We start from the raw sequence: 12,409 nt of genomic DNA on the forward strand, positions 1-12,409 counted from the left end.
TAATGTTGGGCAACATTAGCCTCCAAAAATGGTCACACCTGACCAAATACTGGCACAATTAAAGTCAAAGTCAATTAAAATGAAGCAGTAAATAAATGTATCAGTAATAAATAGTGTGCTGCAAAAAGGGTAACACGGGAAGAACATAAGGGTGACATCTAAAATGCTTTAAATAGATACTGAATTTCTACATTTTGGTCTTGACTATTAGATATTTAAAAAAAACAGCATTTTGTATTTGAGTTGAGATATTTTTCTGCATATTTATGATCTGAACTGCTGGTATCTCAGCACTGTGACTCTAATAGAAATACTCTCTGCATTTGGACAAATGATCTGCACACACACACACACAGACATTATAGCTTTGCATAGCTGGCAGGCTTCAAGAGCAGAACTGGATCTAAATTGATTGATTTCTAAAAAGTCCACTGTATAAGAGGGCGTGTTTGGTGAGTCATGATAAAATGACTCAGCACATCCACGTCATGAGCCTGCTTCTTACCTGTAATCACTACGATCAGCAGAAATATTAATGAAACTACTCATACTCACACTACTCAATCCATAAGCTGTATCATACCGTATGTATAATCAGGTCTCATTGTAAATCTGTCCATGATAATACTGTTGCTGTGGGTCTGCACTGCCAGGCAGCTGTTTTGCACTAACATCAGACATGAAGCGCTGTGTGCTCACAGGCGTGTCTTTCCTTTGTGTCCCTTATCAGCTACATGGGCTCAGAAGGTGATTCAGACACACCTTGAGACAGCCAGCCTGTTGCATGACATACTGCAGGTATTGGATTAGTTAACTGTATGACTGATACTGCAACATGAACACAGGCCATAGATAGTAAAACAGTGAGCTGTAGGCCTGTATGCTATGGAGCTGCAACAAGCAGGTTGCCATTTTTGTAGTCTTTTTTACTAACATAACATAACATGCATTAGCATGTGTGGAAAATGCCTTTTTATGTCCACAATCAGCTTGATTTTTGTGCAGGGATGATGGTGACAGCTGTATCAGGACTGTATACAGGGTGTGGGGCCGTCCAGCGAGCATTAGCCTGGTTCACAATCATACTCTATATTCTGTATGAACACAGAATGGCATGTGTAAATGTACCACAGCGCACATTACCAGCCCCCCTCCAGCGGGCTGAGTGCAGGGCAGTGGGCTGCGCTGTCAGTGTCTCCGGGCTGCCTGCCTGGGTCGTTACATCACTCCGCCTGGACACGCCTTTTTGGGTGGTGACACAATCGAGAGAAAGTGCTCGGAGGGGGAGGGGTGTCCCGTCGGCAGGCGCACAGACAGCAGGCAGCAGCTGCAGCGACAGGACCGTTACCTTTACTCTGCATTAAAAACAGTCATATTATCCATTTCTCCAGCTCCGACACACACCGGACAGAAAAAAAACACACACACACACACACACGACTTTGAAAATGGTAGACCGCGAGCAACTGGTGCAGAAAGCCAGGCTGGCCGAGCAGGCAGAGCGGTATGATGATATGGCAGCTGCCATGAAGTCGGTGAGTAGGCTTCTTCTGCTGCTGTAATGACCTTTCTCCTTTCTGTCTCCTTTTTAGATTATAAACCTCATTTCGGTGTGTGTCTGTATGTGTGTGTGTGTGTGTGTGAGTAGTGTGTAAAAGCTAGCTAACCTAGCTTTGGGACAGTATACGCAGGCAGGGGGGTCCGTTAGATCACGTTTTGACAGAAGTGGAGAAGCCACGTAAAAATGGTGTATGAAACTTATGATTAAAGAGCACGCTGATGACAAATACATCACGATAAGAGTGATAGTAGGTTCTTATTATAGGATTTGGCCGACATCATGATTTGATCGGGCCCGCGCAGCCTTGGTTAACATTTCACCAGCGTCCACACATAGCAGATGTATCAATGAAATCGATCAGACACAGGGAGGCTGATTGGAAATCAGTGCTTCACAGTAAATCTGGTAGGGGGGTTTGTGTGGCGGTGTGCTGCGGTGGATTGTGGTAGAAATGCGGACTGTTTGATCTTGGGGCGGTGCCTTTCGCCAGGCTCCTTCACAAACCACCGGGCTGCTCGGCTGTAAAAGAACCGAGAGAAATGAGACACGGAACAAAAGATAAGATCAGATTAGAGAGTCATCGTCTGTGTGGATCAAATGAAGCCCAACAATAAGAGAGAGCATGAAAGGAATCCGTCGAAAGATGCGCATAGTGCCGGGGCAGAGGACGGACTAGGTGGTACCATGATGATGACAGTGACATCGTATAGGCTGAGCTGATGGTCGGGTTCCGGTTTACACCGAATAATGAGACATCGATTTAGTGTTGAAATTCTACTTTTCTTTAGCGTGATGTGGGGAAACATGTGGGCACCGTTGCCCCTCATCGCTGCGCATTTGGCGCATTGGAAAAAGCGCAATGTTGGCTGAAGGTTGATCGCAATCGATTTGCGCAGAAGCAGCCGCACAAAATACGAACCGTTCACTTTTCAGACGTGGGTGTTGGTGGACGGACAGCTTTCCAGAACCATCTCCTCCGTATATGTCATATTGCAGCAAATGCTGCCGCTTTTCCCCCCTGGCTGCACACCCATGAGCATGACGGTGTTAACAATCGATGCTGTGTAGCAGCCGCATCCCTGCGTCCTCGACCTCTTACAGCAGGTTCCCACACAGAGGCGTGCCGCAGCATCTGCCAAGATGCAGCACAGGCCCACCCGTAGTGCACCATTTCATAGGCAGCGCTTTATCACTGCTTCACAAAGGCTGCATCTCTGTATCAGCACTGCCTGCACTGGAGGAGCACAGGAGCAGTCCAGTAATGCTGAGCTGTGTGACAAGGCCCAATGCTTCTTTATTTCAAAGAAGGTGGAGGCTCTTATGATGTCTCTATACACTAATGATAACCTTTTTTTTGTCACATTTAATGTCTGTTATTTTTATACTAGTTTAACTTTCGGTTGCCATATTCCCCCACAACAGCAGTGTGTGTTTGCTTTCATAAAAAGCTAAGTCTCTTTACTGAAAGCAGGATTAGTAGAAGCCACTTTGTGAACGCTGGCTTTAGCTCTATGAGTCAACAAGTAAGGTGTCAGGGTGTTTAAAGGCCATGCTGCGTGCTGCTATGCTCTGCTCTCTAGGACCGGCCGTGGTGGTAATGCCAGTAGGGGGCCCCGGCTCCACCCCTTCCCATTTGTGCCGAGTCAGAGGAAGAGAGCTGCCCCTCACCCAGCCAGTCTCTCTGCAGCACTGGGCAGCGGGGTGTGTCTGCTGCCTCGCCCATCATTTGAGGGGAATCCCTTGCCACTGCAGACATGGCAACCGCCCCGGTGGCAACAGAACCAAATAAGCCGGCCGGGATGGCAAGATGCTGCACACATCCTCGGGAGGATAGAGGAACTAGGCCCAGACATAATGCTGATGGGCTTGTGGGCTGCCTACATGAGGCTAGAATAAGTATATGAGAACAGCATGTCTCAGCAGCAGCAGCTACTGCATGCTTTTACAGCATCAACAATTCAATTATTCATTTGCTAAAGAACACCAGTCAGCTTTGAAACTATAATGTATTTCTTATTATCCAGGACACAGTATTTAATAATTAGGTGCACAGGTTTAAGGTTTAGGTCTACCCATGTTTTTTTTTTACCAGGACACAGTTGCCATGCTCTAGTAAATTCGTGTAGCTCACAAAGCTAATGCTATAAATGCTAAAAAAAAACTACACATCACAGATTATAGCTCATGTCGTCATGCATTCTAATAGTTCTTGGCACATGTGGAAGTACTCATTAGCAACCATGCGTTACAAAGACCCGCGCTGCACATTGTGGGATGGGGCTTTGCTGTATGTTGCAGTAATGCTGCACATATGACAGAAACTGCATTGATGTTAACATTGACTGTGAATTTTAAGTATTCATTTAAATAGATTCCAGTACCAGTGTGCATATCTGATGAAACTATTACATCATCCACATGGGCCCCCACAAAGCCCCCCTTACTTTGATATATATTAATTATTAATCTTCAAGAAATAGATTTTTTCATCTACTTCCACCTCTAAATATAGTTTTTAATCTTCTGTTACATTTATATTTTAGTAAATTGCCCTTTTCTGCTCTCACTGAGCTGTTGTTAAAAAAACATGTATATTTATATCATTATATTTTAATTCGAGTAATGTTCTTTTTGTGGCACGTCCCTGTGCGCCTTCTTGTCACCTTTCATTAACTCTTATCTCTCAAGCTTTTGAAGTAGTAACATCAAATGCAGGCTGTCTGCCAGCTACTCGTCACACAAACGTGGATATGTTGTCTTTTATTGAACATGTATTCAACCCAGATTGAACCTGATGTACAGGAGATGGCGTTCCCTTTAGTTAATCATGAGCATCACTGTTCACAGAGACTTCAGTCTGCAACTGTAGCTCCATACAAATCAGTCTAAAAAGCAGGGTAGAACTTGATTACATAAGGAAACTACATCACTCCTGGTCTCATCATTCATTTATTCTTAGGGTTGACCGGTTTCACTGTATTAATCTGAAGAGATTAACACAGATCACCACCATTCATGTTACATAGCAACAGCAGTTGTATGTGAATGCATATATATATATATATTGTGTAATTCAGAGAAATACATCTTCATACACCTTCATTGAACTGAGTTACCATAGCCACTACTGTATGATGTGCTGATTGGACTCTTAGTGTGATTTAGCTTTCACACTCCCACACACACAAAGACACACACCCTGTTGGGAAGCTTACTTCTTTGTCTTTGGAAGTTCATGACACAGAGAGCCAAGGCTTCCATCACGCTTAATGAACTGAGTGCATTATTCTCCCATGGAAGTCCATTCAGTGCATTAGCTGACTTATTGTGCTGCAGCTGCTCCATAGATTGTATGTATGTGCTTTATGTGTCACGGCTGTGCGACGTTTTGCACACTTCAGTTGTTTCAAAGCGATGCACACAACGGCTAATTACCAGAAGAAACTAGGCTCTATTTAATCATAGACATTTTAGTGGTATAACATTATCAATAGTAGTGTAATAAAATGGTCAAAACTCTGGTGTGTAAACAGTAGCACTGTCACTGCCAATCTGATGTCTGACACTCCAGCATCTGAGTAGTCTGTTGCTATGAGAGACAGCATAAGTTGACAGAGAGCCCAGCACTTCATCCACAATCTTTTTTTTCCCTCATTATAAATTTTTAAAATCTTGTGTCTTATTTTTTGATGGATACGTTTTTCAGCTGTGAGGGAGAGTGGTGGGTGTGGGAACGAGTGGGCTGGTGCATCTTGTGGGAGATGCAGGATCTCAAACTGTGCTCATAAGTGGAAGATTGAGGTTGTATATCAGACAATGAGCTTAATTTTAGAAATGATTGCGAGCAAGTGTTCTAAACTAGGAAATGGGGTTATAGCCTCAGTAAATGTCTGTCTTCTGTCAGCCACCCTTTCTTGTTTTTTTTAGTTCATCCTCATTTGTAGTTTTTGTGGGGTGGGGGCGGGGGGGGCGACAGGACTCTTCAAAACTCTTTCTTTACTTCTGAGATAAGAACATTGTCCTAAGCCTCAGTGCAATTATGAATGCAGCCAGTGTCATCTCGGGACGGCCCGAAATGAGTTTTGACTCAGTGGTGAATCACAAAGACACTACAAAGAATGCCTACCAGACCCACCTACACACACTACAATCAGGTTCATTTCACCGCATCCAAAAGCCTCACTTACATTTGCAGCAGTATGTGCAATTCAACAGCACCTTATCATCTTGATGTCAACTCGTCCTTGTGCTTACTCACAGAGTACAACATTAATGTCTGCAGCAATATAAGGCATCTCGCACACGCACACACACCTACGCACACCTGCAAGTGTGTTGTAGTTCATGAGACAGTAAGTATCCCTGTAGCTGCTGAAGTGTGAGGAAATATACGCCTGCTATTTACATTAAATGACTACAAAAATGGTCATTAATTTAGTATCAGTTCACAGAACTAAAATACAGCTTTGGAACAACAGATGTGACCACAGAGTTCGTTGAAATCTTTGCCTACTTTGTTAAACATCCAAACCCCACTAGTTATTGAAGACACCATTTGTACAATTGTTGGTTTAGAATGAACTAAAGTTAACATTTAAACTTTCTATCCAGCAGATCATCACCCACGGTAGTTATTGTAAATACACACAAAGCTACATTTATATGCTATTTTTATCATGAATGAATATCCTGTCTGACAAAACTTACTTAAAAAATGACCTTTGGGAAAGCGCCATGACTTTAGCTGTCATAAATCAACAGCAGGATGTGAATTGCACAACTCATCCTTGTTTGCATTCACAATCAAATGTAATGTGGCTCTGTAGCACTAGCTGTGGCCAGAAAGTCCATACTTGGTGATACAGTGAGAGAATAAGGTGTTTTTCTGGAATCCAGTGCCCGCAGATGTTAATGATACTTCAGTATCTGTCAATATGGCAGTGACCTAATTACCAGAGCAAGGTACTGCTTTAGAGGTAAGGGCACCCTGTTGTGGACCTTTCTAGCTTGCAGACAGTGTATTTTTCAAATTCCTTTCCGGTTTTGGTGAGATTTTTCTTGAGTCAGAGTCACATTATATTTCATGTTTGTAGAGGAATGGTTGAAGTTGTTACTTTATTGCTTCTGTCGACCCGACAATGGTTGTTTGTTTGGATTTTATGCCCCTGAATGAGTTTACAAGCTTATTACAGACGAGTATGGATATTTTGGCACAACGTCCAAAATATGACAAAGTGTGAAGTGTCAGCATGTGACCAAGAACTAGTAACACACTTACATCATAACCTCGGCACCATCATTGCTAGTAATACTATTAGTCAACATGCCATGAGTCGCTCCAAACAGTGATCTGGAATGAAAGAACTGAAAGAAATCACTTAATGTAAATTAGAAGTAGCTCTGTTATAGTGAGAAATATTGTTTTAGTCAAACGTGTTTTTTAAGGAAGGATAAAAGGAAATCTTCTGACAGCTAAGCAGGAAAATATGTGGGCTGAATGCAGCAGCTTCCCGCTTAAGACACATTATATTTTTCCATGGCAAATATCACTGCATGTAAATTGGCAACATTTTCTTTTTTCATACTATTTACTCTAACGCTTGTAATCAAAAAGGTCACAGCTTTTTATGTTAACTAGTATTTGGTCTCTTTCTCTCTGCAAGAGACCAATTAGGTTTAAGAAACATCAGCTGTAATTACAGTAAAACTGCCATATGTGGTAGCATAGCAACAGAGGTGTGCTTGAAGCCTCCTCTCCACCATCATTACTGAGATACATGCATATGCTGCCTTCCTCCCCCCTCTTCTTAGCAGTGGGCTCTTTGTGGCTAAAGCAGCTAACCCTATTCACGCCGCTAGTGACGTCAGGTAGTCCACGGCGCCTTTGTGCACCACAGCCTGAAAGAGTGTCGGCAGGGGGGTTGTCACATCAGGTTAGGAGAGAAAATGAGCAAAGGGAGGACAGAAGGAAAGGAATCAGGATCAGGAAGAGAAAAGGGGGAGCTGTGGGTCTGTGGCAAGCTTTCATTCTGTGAAATGTAACCTATTAAATAGAAATATAAGGTGGCTTGCATTGAGTTCTAACTCAGGCCCAACACCTTCCTAGCTCTGCAGCACTTGCTGAGATATTAACAACAACGCTGAGAGCCGTCAAAGGGGAAGTTATTGATTGTCCTGACTGGCCTTTGTTTGTATTAACACTCAGTTGTTTGGAAGTTTGACTGCCTTGTGTAAGGATGAGTCACGAGAGAGCAGGCGCGATTGATGAGCTTTATGGGTAGACAGAGCGCTATTGTCATCCCCGCACCGCAGCTTCCGTCAGGGCTTTCTGCTCACCCTGCAGCCTCCTGAAACAAAGGCAGCCATGTTTGTACAGATGGGTTGTTTAGGCCTTGTTTTTCTGACCTCTCTGCTGCTCCAGCTCCGACCTACTCTACTTCTACACGCTGTAGATCAGACACTTGTTTAAGCTAATTGTAATTTAATGGGTTAAGGCATAGCGCTGTGCTTCAGAATGGACTGATGAGGGGCTGGGGAGGGGGGGCTTTTTCCTGGGCTTGTATGTGGGTTCATTGTGCAATGGGCATCATTGTTATTGTCTTCATACTCTTCTAGTACAGAGTTCAACTCATTTATGACTGTTGTAATTTTTACAACTTCATGCACAGAAACACTTGTTAGTGAACAAGCTTAGAAGTTTACAGCTGTGTTACATACAGGCTGCATCGGACTCTAAAGTTTAATGTCAGGGTGGATAAATGAGTGTATAACATTTAAGGATTTAAGATTAGCTTGCTCTGAAGAGCATGAAAGCTGTGTTGTAGGCTTCTTGCAAACAAAATTGTCTGGAAATATACAGCCGCTTTGCAAAGTTAAAGTAAATGGTCAACACTTCCAGCCCATGTTGGAAAGGGAACTACTTCGATGAGTTAATGAAATCTAGATGTTGTTTGTCTGTCGGGCTACGCCGATTGGAACAGAAGAAAACAACTATGAAAATGCAAAATTCATGATTGTATGTAGAATTTAAAAAAATGATCAGTGTAGGCAACAGACATTTTGATCAAATATAAAAATATATGTAAATATTTTTCACACTGAGCTAAAGGTTTTCTGTTTTTCTAGGTGATTGCGAAATAGTGAAAAATCTCATTTCCTCACCATCTGTGACGTGTGTGTGTGTGTGTGTAATAGCAACCAGGAAGCACTGACAGAACATTCTGAATGGCATGTCATGTCCAAAATTATCTAAAGTCTTGAAAAACTTGAAAGCAAAGCTTAAGTTAAATAAATGACTTGATGGAATGGTTAGTTAGCGCATTCCATTAAGTAACTGTGTGATTAGTTAATTAACCATTTCAATAATTGATAGATTAATCACCTATCTAACACACTTCTGAGGTTAAAATCGGGCACAATAGGGCTTTGAGTTAATGCTAACTACAGCAGCATTTTCACAGTGCTAACATGCTGACGTATCTAGGTCCACAATGCTCATCTAAGGCTAATATTAAATGTTCTTAGCTTTGTAGGTGTTTGGTCATTAATTGAGTTAGCTGAACAGGATTTTAACCCTTAAATGAGATGAAACATCAGGGATTATCAGTCAGATTTTTTTATTATTGCACTAAATGTCAATGCAGTTGATTAAATATTTGTTAATTTGTAAACAAAGATGTCAGCTGTCTGGCAGCACCACCAATAAATTTCATTCTGTCCAGTAGTATTTGAGAAATCTAGACCAAACTGATGAGCAGATTAGGGATTCTATTTTCAGTTTTTTAGTAAGTGGCTTGGCTTATCAAATGTTAAAAATAGACACCACACAACATAAGTGTGTTAATACTGCAGCTTTCACCATATTGTCAGCATCCACGCCATGAACAGCTTGTGGCCAGCATCTCCAGTGGAGATAGAAAGGTTCACACAAAGCAGATTTTACAGTCGCCATGGAAACTGGAGATTGCATCAGAGATTGCTCTTTGCCCTCCACTCACTCCCTTCTTACAGTTCAAGCACAACCAAGATTGGCTGTGAGAGTTACAGCCAAAGATGGTTGTGATGTCTGTGCATGCTGAGAACGAGCTGATGAGCACATGATTAGTCATAGGTTTGCATCAATAGAGGCTGTAGCAACAAGTGGAACAGGGATTAGCAGTTACTGTGCATCATTGCAAAGCAGAGTGACACAGCGACTAGCTTCTAATAACTGTGAAGTGAAGCAGCTCAAAGGTCACAAGTTTAAGCCTTCCTCCGTGTGTGGAGGGTCCTGCATGAACACTGAAAAACATTTTAATCACTACCTGACAGTATGGCTGGAGAGTGTGGTCTCACACATTTGGTAAATTGCTTCAGATGTAAATATCTCAGCAGCTAGGGCATGGATTGTCATGAAACTATGTTGGCCTTCTCCAGAGGAGAATACCTCATCCCCCGATTTCCCCTCATGAGGTTAACAGTTTTTTAAAAATAAATATTTAAGAAATACATCTATAACTGCACGTTCCCATCGGTATTTAAAGTGACCATGACCGTTACAGCGTTCAGTACAGGCATTGTGAAGAGCTGTTCCACGTGATTGGCTGGGGCCCCCCCTGCTTTGCTATGCACATGGAGCTGAATTCTGAAAAAGAAAGCAACAACAGGCTTTATACTCAGAAAAAGGTCTGTAAAGATGCCTCTGCTGCACAGTCCCAGTGGGGCATAAAAGATTAAATCCTCCAGCCAGACACTGGCCTGCCAAAACAAAACCAGCTTTCAGAGCTGTAAACAGCCAATAAGCAGTCACCACAGAGGGTGATGTCACCGTGCTGGAGGTGTGGCCTACTCTGCTGGATACAGTCATTGTTGTCTTGAGTGAAGTTGAGTTTGCTTTTTCAATCATTTTTATATACTCTGTAGCACAATTTATACATAAAATCTGATGGAAGTCATCAAGACATATGAAAACTGACAACATGGAGCTTTTGCTAATACCTCCATATTCTCTCCTCTGTGTTTGTTCAGGTCACAGAGCTGAATGAAGCACTATCCAATGAGGAGAGGAATCTCCTTTCAGTGGCCTACAAGAACGTGGTTGGGGCAAGGCGTTCATCTTGGCGCGTCATCTCCAGCATTGAGCAGAAGACGTCGGCTGATGGCAATGAGAAGAAGATCGAGATGGTGCGCGCCTACCGGGAAAAGATCGAGAAGGAGCTGGAGGCCGTCTGCCAGGACGTGCTAAACCTCCTCGACAACTTCCTGATCAAGAACTGCAACGAGACGCAGCACGAGAGCAAGGTCTTCTACCTGAAGATGAAGGGCGACTACTACCGCTACCTGGCTGAGGTGGCCACGGGAGAGAAGAGAACCACAGTGGTGGAGTCCTCCGAGAAGTCCTACAGCGAGGCCCACGAGATCAGCAAGGAGCACATGCAGCCCACTCACCCCATCCGCCTTGGCCTGGCTCTCAACTACTCCGTCTTCTACTACGAGATCCAGAACGCCCCGGAGCAGGCGTGCCACCTGGCCAAGACCGCTTTCGATGACGCCATCGCCGAGCTGGACACCCTCAACGAGGACTCCTACAAAGACTCCACTCTCATCATGCAGCTGCTACGAGACAACTTGACGCTGTGGACAAGCGACCAGCAGGACGACGAGGGAGGAGAGGGCAACAACTAAAGAGCCTCAAACCTCATTCTGCCAAAACAACACAACACGCGCGCTCACAAATGATGACAAAATAATAATAATAATTAAAAAGTTCGTAGAAATTTAAAAAAGGGAGGGAGGGGCGGGGCGGTGAAACATCGGCGGCCTATTTAGCCGATGGTACTGACGCAGCTGCTGTTCTTTATTTTTCCACAAATTAAAAAAAAGGTAAGAGGAGGGAAGACAATTTTAGTTTGAGAAATAACCTACGATAAAAAATAATAAAAGATTGAAACCCCCTCTGGGATAGCCTCTGCAGCATTTGCCAAAATCTCACTTTAGAAGCAGGAGACGTGTCATTCATCACAGTGTGACTGTTTGGTAACGATACCTTCACACTGGCAGGGACTGGTCTTATCGCGCAAATGAAGCTGAGCTGTCTTATTGTATTTGGTGAGAGCAGGAGCATTTAGAAATACACTTTTGATGCTTGAACAGCAAGAAAATTCGAGTTACCTTGAATGTCATGGCCTTGCTTAGTGAGAGAGAGACAGAGAGAAAGAGAGAGACAGAGAGAGTGAGACAGGTTACAGAGGTGAAGACAGGCTTTGTCGAACTTCATCGCGTAAATCTTCAGACGTCTTTAGTTGCACCGCACCCATGATCGTCGAGTGAAAAGCAGGTTGTCTATGTTATTTGAAGATAACATGAAAAAAAAACAAGATGTTTTTGTTTGCTTTGTGTCGGATATGTGTCCAGCTGAGTCACAACAAGTCATACTGTAACTAAAAATACAGATTCATGAAGTAAACTTAGTGCAGCTTGTCCCTCTCATGTGCTGATGTGCTTTATTAAATAAATTAACTGTTTTTGGACACCTAATTCTTACTGTCAGTATTGTCGTTACTATAACAACTTCTATTGGCTCTTCATGTTTGTTGGAAACAATTTGATCCAGATAGCAAAATAAAAGTGAATGGAAAGGACAAAAACATAAAGGTTTAAAAAAAAATGTATTCTCCAGTTATTGCTATCTTCATAACAATCTGACGGCACCGGGAACCACAGACCCCCCCTCTATCAGTGACCTAACTCATGGACAGAGCACATGCAATGTTAAAGTGGAAGCTGTAAAAGCAAATTTGAGGTTTGTGGAATTTTCTTTGTCTTCGGTTCCTTCTTGGTTAAGAAAATGCACTTGCCTATTATACTGTT

The 12,409-nt window shown here is 42.9% G+C and overlaps 1 protein-coding gene across 1 annotated transcript; it reads left to right on the forward strand.

Annotated features, from left to right (window-relative positions):
* The first annotated feature begins 1,267 nt into the window (after positions 1-1,267).
* Positions 1,268-12,076, forward strand: ywhag1 (3-monooxygenase/tryptophan 5-monooxygenase activation protein, gamma polypeptide 1). The gene is made up of 2 exons (XM_028421791.1): positions 1,268-1,535; positions 10,568-12,076. The coding sequence occupies exons 1-2, from the start codon at positions 1,449-1,451 to the stop codon at positions 11,222-11,224; spliced, it is 744 nt and encodes a 247-aa protein (XP_028277592.1). The 5' UTR covers positions 1,268-1,448; the 3' UTR covers positions 11,225-12,076.
* Positions 12,077-12,409: the final 333 nt, after the last annotated feature.

The sequence above is a fragment of the Parambassis ranga genome, chromosome 14, assembly GCF_900634625.1.
Source record: "Parambassis ranga chromosome 14, fParRan2.1, whole genome shotgun sequence".
NCBI classification, from domain to species: Eukaryota; Metazoa; Chordata; class Actinopteri; family Ambassidae; genus Parambassis; species Parambassis ranga.

Bases quoted from the DNA above. Each gene is read 5' to 3' on its own strand.
- ywhag1 (XM_028421791.1), top strand. From the start codon at position 1,449: ATGGTAGACCGCGAGCAACTGGTGCAGAAAGCCAGGCTGGCCGAGCAG. The intron at 1,536-10,567 runs GTGAGTAGGCTT...GTGTTTGTTCAG, and splicing joins TGGCAGCTGCCATGAAGTCG to GTCACAGAGCTGAATGAAGC.